Source organism: Heptranchias perlo, chromosome 8 (assembly GCF_035084215.1).
Source record: "Heptranchias perlo isolate sHepPer1 chromosome 8, sHepPer1.hap1, whole genome shotgun sequence".
NCBI lineage: Eukaryota > Metazoa > Chordata > Chondrichthyes > Hexanchiformes > Hexanchidae > Heptranchias > Heptranchias perlo.
The window spans coordinates 47,966,900-47,990,795 of NC_090332.1; the positions used below are offsets into that span (position 1 = coordinate 47,966,900).

Sequence of the window (23,896 nt, forward strand, 5' to 3'; positions counted from 1 at the left end):
CTGGATGTGCACCTGAAGAGCAGTGACCTGCAGGGCAATGGACCAAATGTGGGAAAGTGGGATTAGGCTGGGTGGCTCATTTCTCAGCTAGGGTGGACATGATGGGCTGAATGGCCTCCTTCTGTGTTGTAAATCTTCTATGATTCTATCAAAACAACGTTGGAGCATCTGTAGCTTCCAGGAAATAGACAAATAAAAACACACACAAAGTAATACAAGCTTTTAACTAAATGGAAGGTTTTTATTTAAGTGAAACGTTGGTTCAATTTTATATACAAGCTTTTGTTTCTAGTATAAGGCAATAATCACTAAAGTAGCGCACAGATTCAGTCTTTGCTAAATAAATGTCGATGGCAATTATATTAGCTTTGCACTCAAACTCGTAAGCAAAATTCATTCATCACACCAGCACTGCAAATAAACACATAGGTAATGTAAATACATGGGAATGATGTCAAACATGAAATAATTACATAAAAAGTTGAAAATTCTTCGAATAAGGATGAAGGCCTGATTCTTTGGAACAACATATAATCTGTGCAATAGACATTTTAAAAATAAATTCATATTACATCATTTTCTATGTAATACATCAAAATAAACAAATGCATAGTATTTAGCAGTCTTCCAAGTATCAAAATATGCAATAGGCAGTTCTTCCCCTGTGGCCACAAACAACCTTCTGAAAGTGGCTGAGACTTGAGTGTTTTTAGTTCCTCCTGGATTTATCCTATACAGGAAGTGCAACACTTTATGACAGCATCCCTAAAAGATGACAAAAAAGAATTAGGAAATAAAGAAAGAACTTGCATTTATAAAGTGCCTTTCACAACCTCAGGACATCCCAAAGTGCTTTAAGCCAATACTTTTGAAGTGTAGTCACTGTTGTAATGTAGAGAAAAGGTTGCAGTACATGAACAATAAATGTACTGTTAAAAAAAAGTTTAAAAAAAAACTGGGCCAAACAATCAGATTTCTGTGTAGTACTCTAGACTCCGAGCAAATCATTGAGAGAGTGTATCCAAGTTCCTTAATGATTCTGCACCACGTTAGGATTGTGAGGACATTTATTAACAAGTCTCTTAAAAAAGGAGGAAAGGAAATATATAGCTGCTCCATAAACTGCATCATTGGAACAATTCAGCAAGAGGGTAGAGACCTGAAATGGTAGGCCTCCAGGCTAAAATAATTTGCCAGAAAGATATTGACGTGGCTTGTAGAGTATGTTTTCTTTCTCAGAGGTATGGAAGGAGTACTTGGAGCAGAAAGTAGTCTTTCACTCTCTGCCTTTCCTTCTCTTTTAAGGAAAGTTCAAAAATGGAAATTTATTTTAAAGAAATGTTCTTGTCATCTTGTGCAAAAACACAGGAATGTACAAGTAAGCAAAATTTTCAAGTAAGGTTACTAACAGGAATTCAGGTATGTGAGAAATATGTGTAAATCGCCAAGGCTTCTTCGACGGCACCTCCCAAACCTGCGACTTCTACCACCTAGAAGGACAAAGGCAGCAGGCACATGGGAACACCACCATCTGCACGTTCCCCTCCAAGTCACACACCATCCCGACTTGGAAATATATCGCCATTCCTTCATCATCACTGGGTCAAAATCCTGGAACACTCTACCTAACAGCACTGTGGGAGAACCTTCACCACACGTTCTGCAGCGGTTCAAGAAGGCGGCTCACCACCACCTTCTCAAGGGCAATTAGGGATGGGCAATAAATGCTGGCCTTGCCAGCGACGCCCACATCCCATGAACGAATAAAAAAATCGTTGCAAGTTCAAATTAAAATATTGCCAGGACTGCCATTTATGCAACTGTTATTATATCACATTATGTGCTGGTAATTGAAACTTCAATTGCCAACAATTCTAACAACAAAAGTTAATCTTAATGGGGGCAGGATAAACAGAACTTGATAACCAGAGCATCGATCAAAATAAGTTATTGACAATTAAGCAATTCAAAATTTTAACTAACTTGAAAAGCACATGAAAGTACTGATAGGCTAGTAAAAAACTTGACCATGGTGCAATATTGGACACATGACAATAACTGCAGAGAAAAATCAAACAGAAACACACAAATAGAACTGTAAGGGGTAAGATTTGTGTTTTTTTAAAAAATTTGTTCTAATAATCAGCTATTAAGTTGTTTGGTCAAGTTTAACACCCATTGTAAGGATTCACATAACAAAAGGCTATTTCGGCAACATTTTGGTGGGTTGTTGGTGCCCACTGAATCATGGCTGCAGCACAAGTCATTGCTTTCAGGACAGAAGCATAAGGAAGAAACCTGAATCTGCACACGTTTTGTGCAAGTATACGCACAGCTTTCCGTGATTTATTCTCACACATCAGAAGCAGAGGGGGTCTGTTAGGTGAGGGAAATGTTCAATGGAAGGGTAGAGTTTTCAAACTGGCTCAGAGACAAGATTTGGTGCCAATTTGGATAACTTAAGATACTTGGAAACTCAGAATGCAGCAAAACTAATTCAATATGCTACAGTTCCATCTCTAATATTGAAGGCTGTAATGATTTTGTGGACATTACCTGTATTAAATTAATAAGAATGCAAAAATTGGTAAATTATGATTTGTTTAAAATACAAACCTCTTAGACTTCTTTATTACTAAAGTCAGCTAATACAGATGTTGATGGTGGTAAGACCCTAACAAAGCCTATTTACTTATTGTAATAGGTTGCAATGGATTAAATCAAAATGGATTACACTTTTGCTTACATTTGCAAAACGAATAGAACACTGTATATACTACACTAATACTACTACAACATCAGCAACAACTGCCAGCTGCAGCCCTTCTCTCCCAAATTTCTGTTTGAATCCCTCCAGTCTGGCTTCCACCCATGTCACAGTGCTGAAATGCTCTGCCTAAGGTCACAATTCACATCCTTTGTAATTATTCCTCCTTGATGTTCAATGTGGTTGACCACACCATCCTCCTCCAATGCATCCCTGGTCATCTAGCACCATGGGGTTGCCCTTCTGTGGTTCCATTCTTACCTATCTGAATGCAGCCAGTTCATCTCCAGCAATGGCATCACTTTCCTCCCATACACCATCACATCTGGAGTTCCCCATGGATGTATTCTTCAACCTTTCTCTTCCCTTATCTACATGTTGCCCCCAACATCATCTGCTGACATGAGGCCAGCTTTCACATGTACACTGATGATCTCGCCACCACTTCTAACATCAGGAAGACCAAAACCATGATGTTCAGCCTCTACCATAAACTCTGCTCCCTTGCCACTGACTTCATCCCCCTCCTCAGCCACTCTTAGGCTGGACCAGATAGTTCATAATCTTGGTGCCCTGATGAACTCTGAGCTATATGCTGTCTTCTAGATTGGCAGGTTTCCAATTACTTTTAGACACATTTTTTATCAATGTCAGTTTACTTAATATTGCATGCAAAGTTTGTAATTTAAAGCGACAGTACCCGTCTTATCTACACTCACCGTTTATATGTTAAAAGGAATCATTACCATGGTCAAAGGCTTACACTGACTGAATTCTGTTTTTATTACCTTCAGATTCTGCTTTTTTAAACCAAGTTTTTAGAGATTTCATTCAATCCATTTTTCACGAAAACTGTAAACTAGCATCTTTGATAATTAACTCTTTATTTACCTGTCTTTCCATTAATACCTTTGACTATTTTATTTAAATAGCAAGTGCTGAGCACGTAGGATGAGGAATCAGAAGCTAAATCACTCAGAATGAATGCTTCTCTACTGATGTTAAATTCAGCACTAACAATGCGACTCTTTAATGCCCCGGTTATACTACAGGCTTGGCTCAGATGGTAACAATTCTGATTCTGGTGCCTAAACCATCCTTGTGGGATTTTTTTCCTGTCTACCTCTGGCCAAAAGTGGTAAGAGTAGTAAAGCGAAACAGCTGCCATTTTGGGTGACTGTGGGCAGCCCAAGCTTTCAATACACCCAACATCAGGGAAGGGTCAGACAGGCTGTCATTCAGATAAAGGAGAAATCCACACCTGCAGTTTTCCCTGTTGTATCCAAATTAATTCAGCAGTATAAACAGGAACTGACTCCATTACTCAAAATGTTTCAATATTATAAATGGGAGATAAGATTATCTCTGGAACCCAAAGAAGCTTCCTCTTACCATGTGTAGTGTGAAGATTACAGTCCGCTAGATTTTATTTTACCTTTGGGCTGAGTGAATTTATAAAATGGGGAAGGTTCTCACCTCATTTTGAGAGTGGTGGAGCCGGCTATCCTAGACTGTGCTCTCAATGTAAATACTGGAGGGAAGTTTTCACTCAATTTAGAAAGAACCTAAATGACTATTCTGTCTGCTGTGAGGTATCAGTGGCCAATGCTTTCTGCTCTATTGCATGATGATACCTCTGCCAGAAGATCCTAGCTCCCTGAAGTGCAGGCAATAATTTTCAGCTTTATACTTCCAAATTAGAATGTTTTAACATGGCTGGCTAAAATAAAATTGTATGGCAGGATACAGTTTTCAACCTGAACTGATCAGCAAGTGATCATTTTCAATGAGCAACATCAGCCCTAAGTAGCAGAGCTAGCCCTAAGTAGCAGAGCTAAATATCACAGGGCACAGCCTTTGTTTACAAGTATGGTAGAAATATAGAAAATTGTGCTCATTAAGGCGAGAGTGCTAGAAAATTAACACTTCTGTATTTTGGACACTCTGGGTCAGCAACATGGACTCCAAGGTCATATTGAGCATAAATTAGGTACAAAGCTATACCTAAGCAAAGGCAGGAAGCAAAGGGTAATGGTCGACAGGTGTTTTTGTGACTAGTTGGCCGTTTCCAGTGGGGTTCCGCAGGGCTCAGTACTAGGTCCCTTGCTTTTTGTGGTATATACGAATGATTTAGACTTAAATGTAGGGGGCATGATTAAGAAGTTTGCAGATGATACAAAAATTGGCCGTATGGTTGATAGTGAGGAGGAAAGCTGTAGACTGCAGGAAGATATCAATGGATTGGTCAGGTGGGCAGAAAAGTGGCAAATGGAATTCAATCCGGAGAAGTGTGAGGTAATGCATTTGGGGAAGGCAAACAAGGCAAGGGAATACACAATAAATGGGAGGATACTGAGTGGTGTAGAAAAACATAGGGACCTTGGAGTGCATGTCCACAGATCCCTGAAGGTAGCAGGATAGATGGAGAAGGTGGTTAAGGCGGCCATCGGGGTACTTTCCTTTATTAGCCGAAGCATAGAATATAAGAGCAGGGAGGTTATGCTAGAACTGTATAAATCACTAGTTAGGCCATAGCTTGAGTACTGCGTACAGTTCTGGTCACCACATTACAGGAAAGAAGTGATTGCACTAGAGAGGGTACAGAGGAGATTTACGAGGATTTTGCCAGGGCTGGAGAATTTTAGCTATGAGAAAAGATTGGATAGGCTGGGGTTGTTTTCTTTGGAACAATGGAGGCTGAGGGGAGATTTAGGGTAGAAGGATTAGAGGGGAAATGAGGACAAATTTTTTTCATCCAGAGGGTGGTGGGGGTCAGGAACTCACTGCCTGAAAGGGTGGTAGAGGCAGAAACCCTCATCACATTTAAAAAGCACTTGGATACGCACTTGAAGTGCCGCACCTACAAGGCTACGGACCAAGGGCTGGAAAGTGGGATTAGGCATCATAGCTCTTTTTCGGCTGGCACAGACACAATGGGCCGAATGACCTCCTTCTGTGCCGTAAATTTCTATGATTCTAAGCTGTTTGTACTCTTGTACTGTTTATTGTAACAACAACAACAACTTGCATTTAGATAGCGCTTTTAACGTAGTAAAATGTCCCAAGGTGCTTCACAAGAGCGTTATTAAACAAAATTTGACACCAAACCACATAAGGAGATATTAGGACAGATGACCAAAAGTTTGGTCAAAGAGGTAGGTTTTAAGGAATGTCTTAAAGGAGCAGAGGTAGAGAGGTGGAGAGGTTTAGGGAGGGAATTCCAGAGCTTAGGGCCTAGGCAGCTGAAGGCATGGTCGCCAATGGTGGAGCGTTTAAAATCGGGGATGCGCAAGAGGCAAGAATTAGAGGAGCACAGAGATCTTGGAGGGTCGTAGGGCTACAGGAGGTTACAGAGATTAGGGAGGCGCCAGGCCATGAAAGGATTTGAAAAGAAGGATGAGAATTTTCAAATTGAGGCCTTCCTGGACCGGGAGCCAATGTAGGTCAGCGAGTACAGGGGTGATGGGAGAACGGGACTTGGTGCAGGCAGCAGAGTTTTGGATGAACTCAAGTTTATGGAGGGTGGAAGATGGGAGGCCAGCCAGGAGAGCATTGGAATAGTTGAGTCTAGAGATAACAAAGGCATGGATGAGGGTTTCAGCAGCAGATGAGCTGAGGCAGGGGCAGAGACGGGCGCTTTACAGAGGTCAAAGTAGGCGGTCTTGGTGATGGAGTGGTTATGTGGTCGGAAACTCATCTCAGGGTCAAATAGGACGGCAAGTTTGCGAACAGTCTGGTTCAGCCTTAGACAGTGGCCAGGGAGAGGGATGGAATCGCTGGCTAGGGAACAGAGTGTGCAGCAGGGACCAAAGACAATGGCTTCAGTCTTCCCAATATTTAGTTGTAGGAAATTTTTGCTCATCCAGTACTGAATGTTGGACAAGTAGTGTGACAAATGAGAGACAGTGGAGGGGTCGAGGCAGGTGGTGGTGAGGTAGAGGCGGGTGTTGTCAGCGTACATGTGGAATCTAACATGTTTTTGGATGATGTTGCCGAGGGGCAGCATGTAGATAAGAAATAGGAGGAGGCCAAGCATAAATCCTTGGGGGACTTCAGAGGTCACGGTGCGGGAGTGGGAGAGAAGCCATTGTAGGTGATTCTCCGGCTATGACTGGATAGATAACAATGGAACCAGGCAAAGGCAGTCGCACCCAGCTGGACGGAGGAGAGGCATTAGAGGAAGGTGGTGATGTGGTCAACTGTGTCAAAGGCTGCAGAAGGGTCGAGAATGTTCTTTAAGCCCAAACTCTGCAAAGCACCCCATACTGCACCAGCAAGACATTTTCCTTTCTCACAAAAGGCTACCTTGTAACCTTTAATTTAGTAAAACTAAAATAGGAGTGGCTTTTTGTTATGCCCACCTGGAATTGAATTAATTTTACATAAGACTCTTTTAGCCGGCAGACAGAGGAGACTTTCATAACCTAATAGATTCAAACCCAAGTCCCAGAGGTGAAAGTGCAGTGTAGTAACCCAATCTCCCACTAATTTCCCATTCTTTTACTAAATGCAATTTTTGGGTGATAATGTATCCACTACTGAGTGTGTAATACTACCCATAACCATTTAAACTATGAGGAAACAGGCCAGTAAAGGCCTCACCTACAGGCATTTCTTTTAAAACAGTGAGTCCGTTAAATGCTGCAATAATAAAGCACATACTTAGGGAACTGATCGCCATCTTAAAAAACAGAATCTTTTAAAGTCTCACCTTGCAAAGGGAATGTATGACAGACTGTACCTGAAAAGGAAATTGAAAAAAAGTCAGAAATAACGACCAAGGTCTGATTAAAATCTATTATAATGGATTGTCACAAAATAGGAAGGAGATCTGCCTCTTATATCACCGTAGGATCTCAAGCAGTTGTTTTAATCAGTGCATACCTTTTATTTTGAATGGGCTGAGCATCTGACGCCAAATACGTCAAAGATATTTGTACCTCAAACTAATTCAATTAAGAAACTAAATAAAAATCATTACTGCAGTACAAAAACACCACGCCTCATTAGAACTTTATGGTTCAGAGTAGTTCCGTCAATTTAGACTGAAAAGGCAATGCACCACTGTAACTGTGTTACGTTTTGTTTGGGGGTCATTTACATTAACTCATTCAATATACGTATACCTCTATTATATGTGGGTGCCATTACTGCACGATAAATATGCATAGATAGAATTCAGCTAGACGCACACTTTGGTGCCTGTCAAATTTCTACCCAACACTCTGCATGCACATACAATGCAAGACGTTATGTGTTGCGACATATTATTGAATGCACTGTGTAAAGAATGGTGTGTTGGTTGGAGGATAGAAAGGGGAAAAAAATCCTCATTAATAAACAGCTGAGCTGTAATTAGTAAACAGTGGAGTTACTATACCATGATATGAGTTTGTTTCAGGTCGGTCAACCAGTTTGTATCATTATGAAAATGTTAAATTAGCAGCTTAACATAAAACCATAACCAAATCACCAACTTTTTAGAGTCTCACTACAGACAGTATGAATCTCAGAGTGGCCTTTGAGCCTTTGGTACCAGACTTTGCATTATTCAGGCATTAAGCTAGTATTACCATTGTGAATTTACTTATTTTCTCCCATTACCCCTGTGCTTTTTCCATTTCCTCTTTCTTAAAGTACTGATTCCTTGCAGTTCCACGGGTGCTGGTCACCCTCAGGTTCCTCATCTAAGTGGCCATTTGTGTAGGCCTAGACAGCGAGTGTCAGTGGGTTATTTGACCACAAACCCTTTTTCCGTATTTGCTTGGCTTCTAAATGCATAGTTGCAGCAGGATAGTGGGTTGTAATCACCAGCAAGAACTCTAGCTTATTTTCCGCTCCCATACCCAGGGGAGAAGCTGAGGCTAATTCTAGTGACCCGACTGCCACCTTAGCTGAGATCAGTTAAATCAGCATTGGTAATCAATCTGGTATTTTCTTCATCTGTACATTAACCAACAGAACCACTGGGGAGCTGTAAATTAACTTTCTATTGGCTGAATCCGCTGAGCACTGCACAGACATTAATACTGTAAATTTAGTAGCAAATGTCTCAAATGACATAGGTTGCAGAAATGCCATTTCAAGTTGTTTACCAAATGCATATGCAATTCTCCTATTTATTTTCTACAAACATTTTTCTTTGTGATGGACCTCTAGCATCTCAATGTTTGAAATTCCATTACAATTTGGTGGTAATGAAAATTACGAATAGACCTTTGAGATAATTATACTAAATAGACTTTCAAAAAGGCATTTGACAAAGTTCCACTTGAAAGGCAATTAACCTTCACCACACGGACTGCAGCGGTTCAAGAAGGTGGCTCACCACCACCTTCTCAAGGGCAATTAGGGATGGCCAATAAATGCCGGCCTCACTAGCGACGCCCACATCCCATGAACGAATAAAAAGAATTAAACTCAAAGCTGCAGGGATTGAGAATAAATCTTTGGTATGAATAATAAATTAATAGAAGGGTAGAAAATGATGGGTGCCTACTAGAGGAATTATATAGGTGTCAGGAGGAGAACTAAGTGGGTGCCCCAGGATTGGTGTTGGGACCATTACTAATGTTTCTAATTTACATCAAGGACTGGGATTCAGAAAATCAATGCAAATTTGCAGATGGTACCAAGCTAGGAACAGCAGCGGAATCGGAGGAGACAGTTCAGAAATTGAAGAAGTTGGACAAACTATAAGTTGGTAGAACAATGGCAGATGAAATTTAAAGCAAACAAGCAAAAAGTACTGCACAAAATAAAAAAAATGGGCAACACATATAACTCTATGAATGATGCTGGAACAGCGAAGAAAGAAGGAAGGAAAGAACTTGCATTTATATATTGCCTTTCATATCCTCAGAACATCACAAAGCACTTCACAACCAATTCATTACTTTTTAAACTGTAGTTACTTATTATGTAGGCAAATATGGCAGCCAATTTGTGCACAGTAAGGTCAACAAACATCAAATGTGATAAATGAACAGTAAATCTGTTTTGGTACATAAGAACATAAGAAATAGGAGCAGGAGTAGGCCATACAGCCCCTCGAGCCTGCTCCGCCATTCAATAAGATCATGACTGATCTTCAACCTCAACTCCACTTTCCCGCCTGATCCCCATATCCCTCGATTCCCCTAGAGTCCAAAAATCTATCGATTTCAGCCTTGAATATACTCAACGACTCAGCATCCACAGCCGTCTGGGGTAGAGAATTCCAAAGATTCACAACCCTCTGGGTGAAGAAATTCCTCCTCATCTCACTCCTAAATGGCCAACATCCTGCAACTATGCCCCCTAGTTCTAGACTCTCCAGCCAGGGGAAACAACCTCTCAGCATCTACCCTGTCAAGCCCCCCTCAGAATCTTATATGTAGTTATGGTAGTGTTAACAGAGAGATAATTGTTGGCCAGGACATCAGGAGAACTCCCCTGCTCTTTTTTGAATAGTGCCATGGATCTTTTACACCCATCTAAACTGGCAGACAGGACCTCAGCTTAATGCCTCATTTGAAAGATGGCAACTCCGACAATACAGCACTCCCTCAGTACTGTACTGGTGTGTCAGCCTAGATTATGTGCTCAAATGCTGTTGTGGGGTTTTAAAGAAAGAAATAACTTGGATTTATACTGCATCTTTCATTACCTCAGGATGTCCTAAAGCACTTTATAGCTAATGAAGTACTTTTGAAGTGTAGTCAAATGTAGGAAATGCAGCAGTCAAATTGCACACAGCAAGGTCCCACAAACAACATTAAAACAAATGACCAGATCATCTGTTTTTAGGTGTTGTTTTGAGGGATAAATGTTGGCCAGGACATCAGGAGAACTTCCCTGCTCTTCTTTGAATAGTGCCATGGGTTCTTGTACATCCACCTGAGGGGACAGGCAGGCCTTTGGTTTAACGTTTCATCCAAATGACGGCACCTTCGACAGTGCAGCACTGCCTCAGTACTACACTGCAGTGTCAGCCTAGATTATGTGTTCAAGTTTCTAGAGCGGGACTTGAACCCATGACCTTCTGACTCAAAGGCGAATGTGCTACCACTGATCCATGGCTGACTCAATGAAGCTGACGTCAGGTTCCACATGAACTCTGACGACACCCAGTTCTACCTCACCACCACCTCTCTCGACCCATTCATTGCCTCTTTGTTGTCAAACTGCTTGTCCGACATTCAGTATTGGATGAGGTACAATTTCCTGCAATTAAACACTGGGAAGACTGAAGTTATCCGTGATGGCCCCTGCCACAAACTCCGTTCACTTGCTACCAATTCTATCCCTCTCCCTGGCCCATGTCTCAGGCTGAATCAGACTGTTTGTAACCTCGGCATCCTATTTGACCTTGTGCTGAGCTGCCATATCCTTTCAATCACAAAGACCGCCTACTTCCACCTCCATAACATCACCCATCTCCGCCCCTGTCTCGGCTTATCTGCTGCCGAAACACTCATCCATGCTTTTGTTTTCTCCATATTCTACTATTCCAATGCTCTCCTGGTCAGCCTCCCATCTTCCACCCTCAATAAACTTAAGCTCATCCAAAACGTTATATCCTAACCTGCAACAAGTCTCGCTCAACCATCATCGTGCTCAGTGACCTACATTGGCACCTGGTCCGCCAACACTTCAATTTTAAAATTCTCATCCTAGTGTTCAAATCCCACCATGGCCTCACCCCATACTATCTCTGTAAACTCCTCCATTCCTACAACCCTCCAAGAACTCTGCATTCCTCCAACTCTGGCCTCTTATGCACCCCCCACTTCCTTCGTCTCACCATTGGCGGCCGTGACTTCAGCCGTTTAGACACTAAGCTCTGAATTCCCTCCCTAAACCTCTCTGCCTCTCCACATCTCTCTCCTCTAAGACACTCCTTAAAATCTACCTCTTCAACCAAGCTTTTAGTCACCCATCCTATTATCTTGTTTTTTGGCTCAGGGTCAATTGTTTTGTCTGATTATGCTGCTGTGACGTATCTGGAGACATTTTCTTATACTTAAGGCTCTATGTAAATGCAAGTTGTGAAAGAGACCTAGGAGTCTTCAGGTGTCCAACTAATGCAAAGCCAATTAAAAAAGTGGGAAAAAAATTAATTATATAGCCAAAACAGAATACAAGTCAGAGGAAGTCATGATCAAACTATTTAGCACACTGATCAGGTTGCACCTTGAGTAGTGTGTCCAGTTCTGGTCACCAAGACAGAAGGGAGACATTCAAGCGTTGGAGACAGCACAAAAAAAAGCCATGAGGCTGAGCAATAGTGTTAGAAGTCTGAGTTATGATGAAAGGCTAGTGAAACTAGGGCTTTTCAGCCTTGATCTGAGAAGTGATCTTATAGAGATACATGATTGTCAATGGTATGAAAATGTAAATTCAAAAAATTAGCTTAAATTAAATTGAGAGTAGGACAAGGGACCATAAGTTCAAATTAGTAAAAGGCAAATTTAGGACCGATATCAGAAAGGTTCTTCACATGAATAGTGATCAATACATAGAATGGATTTCCAGATACAGCAGTGGAGGCGAAAACCCGAGTTTCATTTAAGGAACCAATTGGATGCCGCAATGGGGGGTGACTTATAGTCTTTCTGGATAGATGAACTAAAATGGGCCAAATGACCTTCCTCATCTGTAATTATCTTGTGGTTTTGAACTCGATCACATTGCATGATTTATGCATTTCTCATGACTCTGATTTCTTGATCTTACAAGGCATTATACTAGTAAGCCAGAGAGAAAGATAGATGTGAGAAAGAGAATACGAAAGATAATATGGATATACTGGCAAATATTGGCAAGATTTTCTGTGCGTAGGCAGGCCAATTCAACAATTTAATACAGATGTCCCTTTTTTTGTTATGCACTTTAATTTCCATTTGGTCAGTGACATCTCCTTTGCACTCAAAATATACATCAATCAGTCTACAATATGCCTCAATATTTGAAATTCATTTGCCACTGATTCCCAGTTTAATTTCAAAGAGAACTAATTCTGCTGTTAATTAGTCTTTCAGTGTACCAATGTTTACTGATACAGCTTGCAGCCAACTGCATCTATTTAAATAAAACACAAGTTCACTTTGTCTACAAGTCATTGTTAAAATAGCTTCTCTATCCACACTGCTCCATGCAGACATTCCAGCTGATAAAAATTTGGAATGAACCGCTTGATGTACAAACCATACTAAATGCAACTCTTGCTGGTGGCCCCTGCTTTTGCATTCATAGTGTTACAGCTGGTTGCCACAACAATCTTTGAAGTGCAGCAATGATTCATGCTGCAGTGTAGCAAAAAGTCACGAAGAGACAGGCTTCCAGACAGCTATTACTAATGCGATAGATAAAGTCAGAAGGGGTAAAGACTTTTACATTTTGTCAACAATGGATGCCGAGAGGAGTTTCCCACATAAGGGAACACAGGTTTAGAAGGTTGAGGGGTGATTTAATTGAGGTGTTTAAAATGATAAAATGATTCAATAGGGTAGATACAGAAAAACTATTTCCTCTGGCGGGGTAATCCAGAGCGAGGGAGCATAGTCTTAAAATTAAAGTTAGGCCATTGAGGAGTGAAATTTTCACACAAAGGATAGTAGAAATGACCTTCCCTCCATCATAAGGTCAGAAATGGGGATGTTCGCTGATGATTGCAGTGTTCAGTTCCATTCGCAACCCCTCAAATAATGTAGCAGTCCGAGCCTGCATGCAGCAAGACCTGGACAACATCCAGGCTTGGGCTCAAAAGTGGCAAGTAACATTCGTGCCAGACAAGTGCCAGGCAATGACCATCTCCAACAAGAGAGTATCTAACCACCTCCCCTTGACATTCAACGGCATTACCATCGCCGAATCCCCCACCATCAACATCCTGGGGGTCACCATTGACCAGAAACTTAACTGGACCAGCCATATAAATACTGTGACTACAAGAGCAGGTCAGAGGCTGGGTATTCTGCGGTGAATGACTCACCTCCTGACTCCCCAAAGCCTTTCCACCATCTACGAGGCACAAGTCAGGAGTGTGATGGAATACTCTCCACTTGCCTGGATGAGTGCAGCTCCAACAACACTCAAGAAGCTCGACACCATCCAGGACAAAGCAACCCGCTTGATTGGCACCCCATCTACCACCCTAAATCAGAGAGCAAGTTATTTTCTTAATGGCGAGAGACTGGAAAGTACTGCAGTACAAAGGGATCTGGCGGTCCTAGTGCAAGAAAATCAAAAAGTTGGTATGCAGGTGCAGCAGGTGATCAAGAAAGCCAACGGAATGTTGGCTTTTATTGCTAGGGGGATAGAATATAAAAACAAGGAGGTATTGCTGCAGTTATATAAGGTATTGGTGAGACCGCACCTGGAATACTGCATACAGTTTTGGTCTCCATACTTAAGAAAAGACATACTTGCTCTCGAGGCAGTACAAAGAAGGTTCACTCGGTTAATCCCGGGGATGAGGGGGCGGACATATGAGGAGAGGTTGAGTAGATTGGGACTCTACTCAGTGGAGTTCAGAAGAATGAGAGGCGATCTTATTGAAACATATAAGATTGTGAAGGGTCTTGATCGGGTGGATGCAGTAAGGATGTTCCCAAAGATGGGTGAAACTAGAACTAGGGGGCATAATCTTAGAATAAGGGGCTGCTCTTTCAAAACTGAGATGAGGAGAAACTTCTTCACTCAGAGGGTGGTAGGTCTGTGGAATTTGCTGCCCCAGGAAGCTGTGGAAGCTACATCATTAGATAAATTTAAAACAGAAATAGACAGTTTCCTAGAAGTAAAGGGAATTAGGGGTTATGGGGAGCGGGCAGGAAATTGGACATGAAGCTGAGTTCGGATCGGTCAATGCCCTGTGGGTGGCGGAGAGGGCCCAGGGGCTGTGTGGCCGGGTCCTGCTCCGACTTCTTGTGTTCTTTAGATTTGTGGTTGGGATCAGATCAGCCATGATCTTATTGAATGGCGGAGCATGCTCGAGGGGCCGATTGGCCTACTCCTGCTCCAATTTCTTATGTTCTTATGTTCTTATGTTCTAAACATTCACTCCCTTCACCATCGGCGCACTGTGGCTGCAGTGTGTACCATCCACAGGATGCACTGCAGCAACTCGCCAAGGCTTCTTCGACAGCACCTCCAAAACCCGCGACCTCTACCACCTGGAAGGACAAGAGTAGCAGGTACATGGGAACAACACCACCTGTACGTTCCCCAAGTCACACACCATCCCAACTTGGAAATATAGTGCCGTTCCTTCATCGTTGCTGGGTCAAAATCCTGGAACCTTCACCACACGAACTGCAGCGGTTCAAGAAGGCGGCTCACCACCACCTTCACAAGGGCAATTAGGGATGGGCAATAAATGCCGGCCTCGCCAGCGCGCCCACATCCCATGAACGAATAAAAAAAAAAGAAATCTGTAATTCTCTCCCCCAAAGACTGGATTCTGAGGCAATCGAACCTTCCAAGACTGAGAGCGACAGATTTTTATTAGGTTAAGGGTATCAAGGGTATGGATCAAAGGCGGGTAAATAGATTTGAGTTACAGGTCAGCCATGATCTAACTGAATGGCGGAACGGGCTCGAGGGGCTGAATGGCCTACTCCTGTTTCAATTTACTAGAAAAAGGAGAGACAAGGAAGAACTGCACTTATCAGAAAAATCTCATGCTACATTTACCTTACAGTGCTGCTGAAGATAGCAGCCTGACTTTAGCGACAGCACCGGTAAAGGCTGCTGCCTCCAGAGGCCCTGAGACCCAGCTAGAAAAGTAGCTTTCATTAGCGCCTCGGTCAGCCTGAAGCATATAAACGCTGCCTCTGGATACAAATCACTTTCTTTTGAGTGGTTTTATATATCCAGCCGTTTATTCCAAATTTTTATCATCCAGAATGCCTGTGGTGGGAGCAATGTGGATAGGAGAAGGTACTTTAATAACCTTTAGACAAATTGAATGCAGCTAGCTGTACGCTCCATCCATACATATTGGTACAGTGGATCACCAATCTGTACAGGTCAGTGATGTAGTCGTCAGAGCATTGCCCTGTACAGACCTTCCCTAGTCTGAATGACAGAAAATAAAATCATGGGATTTGACTTTCAAACAACTCTAAACATGCAAGATTGTGCATATGTGGCTGTTTGCTTGTTGCTTAGGTGTTGTGGAAATCTGCTGGGAAATGTAAATAAGACTAATTGCACAGCAGTAGCAGCCAGCCCATTACAGAATTGTTTCTTCTTGAAGTGATGCTGCATTATTTTACAGTATCACTTTGTTTTGTTTGTAAAGTGCCATAACAACAGATTGTGGCTAGAGGCAACTGTAACTAGAACAAATGTCTAATGAATTTGATGCTGATGTTTGCTGGGAGCACTTTTAAGTTCAATGGGCAGCTTCATAGTAATTATACTCTCTGGGAAAAGGCTCCATGGGTAAGGCAAGTAGTGCATGAAGATTATTGCACTCTGTGAAATTTTTGGATCGATTCAGAATGTAACAGTGAGGCTGCATCAGCTCTTGTATTTCCATCAGTAGTACAAAGGTTTGGTTTAAGTGCCAGCAATTTGTGGTGCTGATCCAGTGATAATTCTGTGGAGCACTGACTGATGTTGTGGAGAATTTGGCATGGATTAAATCATTCTCATCATGTCCGCCAATCTCATGGCTTTAGACTGTACTGAATATCGAGTTAAGAAACAGCCGCTGATTACATCTATGAAACCGATTGTATGTTAATTGTACTCTTCTGGTTATCCCTGATCTGATAATATCACCACTGGGGCATTATAATTCTCTATGATTAACACATTACAATTTCCTGTTGCCTCTTTTACTTCTCTAAACAGTTATCGACCTGCTCTACTTCAGCCACTGGTTTATAGCAGATGGCCGTTACTATTATCAAAAGCAAAATACTGCGGATGCTGGAAATCTGAAATAAAAACAGAAAATGCTGGAGAAGCTCAGCAAGTCAGGCAGCATCTGTGAAGAAAGAAACAGAGTTAACGGGCTCGATATTAGGAGGGCTGCGGGTCCGTGGCAGGGGGGCGACTGGGCACGTGGGTAACGGGCCCGGTGAAATCAGTCTGCCCCGCGCGCGATCGCAGCCTAATTGGATCCACTTACCTTTACTTCCAGGTTCCTCGCTGCTGAGCTGCGCGTCGGGCGGACTGCGCATACGCAGTAAGGTCTGTCAGCTGGAGGAGCTCTATTTAAAGGGGCAGTCCTCCACTGACTGATGCCGCAGGAAATAGGAAAAATTACAGCATGGGGCAGCCCAGGGGGAAGGCTGCTCCCAGGTTTAATGATGCCTCACTCCAGGTATCATTGGATGGGGTGAGGAGGAGGGGGAGGACAGAGATCTTCCCCCCGGCGGGCGGGAGGAAGCGGCCTGCCTCTGCCACCAAGAAGGCCTGGCTCGAGGTGGCAGAGGAGGTCACCTGCACCACCAACATATCACGCACCTGCATACAGTGCAGGAGGCGCTTCAATCACCTAAGTAGGTCAGCCAAAGTGTGTACACTTACTCATTCCCCTACACTCCGTCTGCCACATCACCGCCCCCAACCCACATCTCCTTCTGCACTGCCAACACTACTCTGTCACATCACTCCTCACACCCACTCAAAGCTCATCCTCATCTTACCTGCACTTACTCACCTCGCCAGTACTCATCCCGCCACTACCACTCAACCCAATCCTCATACAATCTCATGGCTCTATCTCATACTCACCCTCTCATGCATCTCTTTCACGGTCAGCCTCACTCAACCTGCCACCACCTGTGCTGCAGCCACAGGGCATGCATCGCACATGTGCAGTAGGAAGCGTAAGGCAAACGTGTTGTGAGCATGAAGGGGATGCACAAGGGTGTTTGAGGGTTTCTCATGGTTTTTACTTATATTTAATTCCTGACCAACTCACATCACATATTATATTGGCACCACTACTGCCACGTCTTTGCGAATCTTGTCTGGTTTGTGCAATAATGCCATTTCCTGAGGATCGCAATGAAGACCCACACCTAATGCCACCCATTGTGTCACTGCAGAGTGGGTGTAGGTGTATTTGCAGGGCTCTTTTGTGCAGACAACTGAGAGATGTCGGCGATGTCCCCTGTGGCACCCTGGAAAGATGCAGAGGAGAAGTTGTTGAGGGCAGTGGTGACTTTGACAGCGACAGGTAAGAAGATGGTGCTCGGGCCAGCTGGGAGCAGCTCGGCATGAAGGAGGCTGCAGATGTCCACGACTACATGTCGAGTGACTCTGAGCCTCCGTGTGCACTGCTGCTCAGAGAGGTCCAGGAAGCTGAGCTTCGGTCTGTGGACCCTGTGGCGAGGGTAGTGCCCTCTGCGAAGCATCTCTCTCTGCAGTTGCCCTCCCTCCTGCCGTGCAGCACTGTGTTGTGGAGCTCCAGAGGTGGACGGCGTGGCTGTTCGCCCTCCGAGGAGGTCATGACTGCAGCTATGGCGGCCCCCATCCGGAAGATGTACATCTGAGGGGGTCTGCAAGGTAGGCACGTGTCTGGACCCCGGGGTAAGTGTGCAAGTTGGTGAATTTGATTGTTAGGAGGAGGGTGGTGGAGGCCCAACTTTGTCCCAAGTGACAGAGCGGCCTCCTGCAATGAGTGAGGGTCTCCCCCCCGCCACCTGTCAAATGGACCTTTGCAGCTGCCACAAGCTGATAGCTGCAACACGTCCATTACAACTGGGAGTGTTTCCCCCCAGTACGGGAAACAGTCCCAGTTGTTTCTAAAATCCCACCCCTCCTGAAATATTCCCGTAATCAGGTCTGTTAACGGCCTGAAATAGCAAGATAAATACTGTTAAGTGGCACCCCGCCGGCTTTTATTGCCTGCGGGAGTCCCACATGCAGGGGCAGCGCGTGCACGTCAGCGCGTCTGTGGGGAACCCGGAAGTGGGCGGGTTGGAGCCGGGCTCCCGACCCGCTCCGGGATTCCCCGATTTTCGGAGCCCCCCCACCAGGAACGCCCCCGATAGCGGGTGCTAATATCGGGCCCAACGTTTCAGGTCGAAAGACCTTTCGTCAGAACTGGAAGATGTTAAAGAGTTAAAGTTTTTAAGCAATACAAAGGCCAGGGAAAGACGGGGTAGGGAGAGGAGGGGAGGAAAGAACAAAAGGGAAGGTCTAATGGCATTTACAGCTACTCCTGACCAATCTTTTGTTTCTTAACCTGTTCTATTACCACCCTCCTTGCCTTGCACCATCATCCCTTTTGCCCTCTACCCTATCACAGACCTTCCTTTTTTTCCTCCCCTCCTCCAGTCTTTCCCTGTCTCTGTACTTGCATAAAAACTGTTAAATCTTCAACTTCTTCCAGTTCTGATGAAAGGTCATTGGCCTGAAACATTAACTCTGTTTCTTTCTCCACAGGTGCTGCCTGATTTGCTGAGCTTCTCCAGCATTTTCTGTTTTTACTGCAGTTACTATTTTGTTGCCCTTATTGTTATTCAGATTGCTTCTGTCATCTCCCTTTCGGCTATAATATCCTTCCTTACTAATAACATCACTCCTTCACCTAGCTTCACATGCCTAACGATTCAAAACATTTTGAGCTAATTTTCCCCCTCTGCACCTAGGGATGTACAATTCCCACAATGCCGATCACTCTGCAGTACCTCATTCATGTGGCCATTCTTCATAGGAGCTCAGTAAGTTTTGGCAGGTTATTTTACCATGGGGGCTTCACAGCCAAGTCCAATTCTGTCCTCCTCCAATGATTTCACATAGCAGGGATCACTAGATAGCAATCAATAGTGGGGAACCTGACTGATACTTTCTTTACTTGCCCAGGCACATTGAGCCCAATTGTAGTGATTCTACTGTCGCTTGGGCTAAACTGGATACTTTCATAACTGGTGAGATAAAGGGACTAAAAAATTACAAATAAAAATTAAAATTTAGCTTAATATAAAAGTTGTGAATTATTTATTTCCTATGGCAATGAGTAGCTGGTTAAGTTTAACAGTTACTGTATAAATGTTACTGCTATTATTCGCTTGTTTCATTACTGTTTAATAAATTTGTTTTGACAGTTAAAGCCTAAAATACAGTCTAGCATCATGTTATTCTGCTGCTTCTTGAAGAGGAGGAGGATCCCATGGAGGCTAAAGTAATCTAATGAAGCGTTCTTTGTTTGTTTCCTGAGCATGCTTTGAAACTTTGAAACTTACATGAAAGGGCAATGTCTGGGATGTAGGGAATAGGTCTCACCTATGCAACTAATATGAATCACTTCAACCAAAAATATCTACAGTAAAAAGGGTAATCCCCGCCTCCAAAGAATGTAAGAACACCATCAGGGAAGGTCTTTGCAATTAGTATAAATTGAACTTTGGAACAGCAAGCCACCTGGGTTTTAAAGAAATGTTTTCCAGCATCTGACCATGCTGTACCTGACATTACAGATTTAACAATTACAATACATAAGTGGTAACTGAGACAAGAATGGGAGTACATTTGTTCTAGCTCTTTTTGTTTTAAATTATGTCTTGCATGATGAGTCTTACCAAGTCGTTGCCAGGAACTGCAATATACAGAAGACAAGGGCGAGTCCTTTTTTGTGCCACTGAAAGAAAAATAGCAACTTGATTGCCCTGCCTTTTTGATCAGGTTAAAAATATTCAACACATAGTTAGTAATCAGCTGACAGCGCTAACAGAATATCATTCAAGCCATTTTATTGGCCACTTCAGTTTACATCAAAAAAAAAATTTTGAATTAAAAAATCATAATATATCTCTCACGTTATAGGACTATGCAAAGGAAAAAAAATGTAATAAAATCAGACAGAAAAAAAATCTGAAAAGTAAACAGACTAGATGATGAAGAGGCCTGTACATTACTGCTGTGAACTTGCATACTAGGGCAAAATATAAATCAGGAAATAAGGGGGCTTGTAAAAAAGGTAATGCAATAATCATGGGCGATTTTAACTTTCACATAGATTGAACAAATCAAATTGGCAAAAATAGCCCCGAGGAGGAATTCATAGAGTGTATTAGGGACTGTTTCTTAGACCAATACGTTGGGGAACCAACCAGGGAACAGGCCATTTTGGATCTGGTAATGGAAACAGGATTAATTAATGATCTCAGAGTAAAGGATCCCTTGGAAAGCAGTGATCATAACATGATAGAATTTCACATCCAGTTTGAGAGCGAGGATCTTGGGTCTGAAACTACTGTATTAAACTTAAATAAGGGCAATTATAAAGGAATGGTTTTTACTTATATTTAATTTCTGACCAACTCATATTACATATTATATTGGCACCACTACTGCCACATCTTTGCGAATCTTGTCTGGTTTGTGCAATAATGCCCTTTCCTGAGGATCACAATGAAGATCCACACCTGATGCCACCCATTGTGTCACTGCAAAGTGGGTTTTAGGTGTATTTGCAGGGCTCTTTTGTGCAGACGACTGAGAGACGTCAGCGATGTCCCCGGTGGCACCCTGGAAGGATGTAGAGGAGAAGTTGTTGAGGGCAGTGGTGACTTTGACAGCGACAGGTAAGAAGATGGTGCTCGGGCCAGCCGGGAGCAGCTCGGCATGAAGGAGGCTGCAGATGTCCACGACTACATGTCGAGTGACTCTGAGCCTCCGTGTGCACTGCTGCTCAGAGAGGTCCAGTATACTGAGCCTCGGTCTGTGGACCCTGTGGCGAGGGTAGTGCCCCCTGCGACACATCTCTCTCTGCGGTTGCGCTCCCTCCTGCTGTGCAGGTGGATGTGTCACAGCACTGTGTTGTGGAGCTCCACGTGTCAGAGGTGGACAGCTTGGCCGGCGAGGCTGGTCATGACTGCAGCTACAGCGGCCCCCATCCGGAAGATGTACATCTGAGGGGGTCCGCAAGGTAGGTACATGTCTCTGGACCCCGGGGTAAGTGTGCAAGTTGGTGAATTTGATTGTCAGGAGGAGGGTGGTGGAGGCCAAACTTTGTCCCAAGTGACAGAGTGGCCTCCTGCAATGAGTGAGGGTCTCCCCTCTCCCCTCCCCCCCACCTGTCAAATGGACCTTTGCAGCTGCCACAGGCTGATAGCTGCAACACGTCCATTTCAACTGGGAGTGTTTCCCCCAGTATGGCAAACAGTTCCAGTTGTTTCTAAAATCCCACCCCTCCTGACATATTCCTTTAATCAGATCTGTTAATGACCTGAAATGACAAGATAAATACCGTTAAGTGCCACCCCGCCGGCTTTAATTGCCTGCAGGAGTCCCACATGCGGGGGCTGCACGTGCACGTTGGCGCATCTGTGGGGAACCCGGAAGTGGGCGGGTTGGAGCCGGGCTCCTGACCCGCTCCGGGATTCCCCGATTTTCGGAGCCCCCCCACCAGGAACGCACCAGATAGCGGGTACTAAAATGGAGCCCAATGATTCTAAAACTTGACAAGTCCCCTGGACCTGATGGCTTGCATCAGAGGGTCTTAAAGGAAGTGGTTACAGAGATAGTGGATGCATTGGTTGTAATCTTCCAGAATTCTCTGGATTCTGGAAAGGTCCCAGCGGATTGGAAAACTGCAAACCTAACACTCCTATTCATAAAGGGAGTGAGACAGAAAGCAGGTAACTATAGACCAGTTAGCCTAACATCTGTCATTGGGAAAATCCTAGAATCCATTATTAAGGAAGTAGTAGCAGGACATTTGGAGACTCATAATACAATCAAGGAGAGTCAACATGGTTTTATGAAGGGGAAATCATGTCTGACAAATTTATTAGAGTTCTTTGAGGAAGTAACGGGCAGGGTAGATAAAGGGGAACCAATGGATGCAGTATATTTGGATTTCCAAAAGGCATTCGATAAGGTGCCACATAAAAGATTACTGCACAAGATAAGAGCTCATGGTGTTGGGGGTAATATACTGGCATGGATAGAGGATTGGTTAACTAACAGAAAACAAAGAGTCAGGGTAAAAGGGTCAGTTTCAAAATGGCAATCTGTAACTAGTGGGGTGCCGCAGGGCTCAGTGCTGGGGCCTCAACTATTTACAATATATATCAATGACTTGGATGAAGGAACAGAGTGTCTTGTGGCCAAATTTGCTGATGATACAAAGATAGGTGGAAAAACAAGTTGCGATGAGGACACAGTGTCTGCAAAGAGATATTGACAGGTTAAGCGAATGGGCAAAAATTTGGCAAATGGAATATAATGTGGGAAAATGTGAAGTCATCCACTTTGGGAGGAAAAATAAAAAAGCAAAATATTACTTGAATGGAGAAATACTACAAAATGCTGCAGTACAGAGGGATCTGGGTGTCCTCGTACGTGAAACACAAAAAGTCAACATACAGGTGCAGCAGGTAATCCGGAAGGCCAACTGAATATTGCCTTTATTTCTAGGGGTATGGAGTATAAAAGCAGGGAAGTCATGCTACAACTGTACAGGGTGCTGGTGAGACCACACCTGGAGTACTGCGTACAGTTCTGGTGCCCTTATTTAAGGAAGGACATACTTGCATTGGAGGCAGTTCAGAGAAGGTTCACTAGGTTGATTCCGGCTATGAAAAGGTTGTCTTATGAGGAAAGATTGAACAGGTTGAGTCTATACTCATTGGAGTTTAGAAGAATGAGAGGAGATCTTAATGAAACATACAAGATTCTGAGGGAACTCGATAGAGTAGATGCTGAGAGGATGTTACCCCTCATGGGGGAAATCTAAAACTAGGGGACATAGTCTCAGAATAAGGGGTCGCCCGTTTTAAGATGGAAATGAGGAGGAATTTCTTCTCCCAGAGGGCTGTGAATCTTTGCAATTCTTTACCCCAAAAAGTTGTGGAGGCCGAGTTAGACAAAGCTCAGGGGCACTAAGCCCAACTGTTAACATCCTAGCTAAAATCAGCTGACTCAGCACAAACCAAAGGTTGAATTGGGGAGGGATCTTCTGAGCCATATAGCTTAGTGCAACAAAAGTTTATGGATTTATGCACTAGGCCATTGGGTGGCCTGCATTGTTTTATTCTTAATCTAATGACAATCTATACTAGAGCAAAAAAAGGGATACCGTAAATGGCACCTACCCAAAAGACTGCACATAGCGTTAAGATGAAGCACAGCTGTAGAATAATACAAAGAGAAAAATGTTTAAAAAAAGAACTAATACAG

General features: G+C 43.4%; 1 protein-coding gene across 2 annotated transcripts in view; it reads right to left on the bottom strand.

Annotated features, from left to right (window-relative positions):
- Positions 1–220: 220 nt before the first annotated feature.
- The window catches only part of sft2d1 (SFT2 domain containing 1), a 103,202-nt gene continuing 79,526 nt past the window's right edge, over positions 221–23,896 (bottom strand). For both annotated transcript variants that reach the window (XM_067989091.1, XM_067989090.1), the window contains 4 exons: positions 23,812–23,847; positions 20,293–20,351; positions 7,479–7,508; positions 221–765 (listed from right to left, as the gene is read on the bottom strand). In XM_067989091.1, the coding sequence (XP_067845192.1) occupies positions 726–765; positions 7,479–7,508; positions 20,293–20,351; positions 23,812–23,847 (165 nt within the window). In that variant the 3' untranslated portion in view covers positions 221–725. The remainder of the gene's footprint in view (positions 766–7,478; positions 7,509–20,292; positions 20,352–23,811; positions 23,848–23,896) is intronic.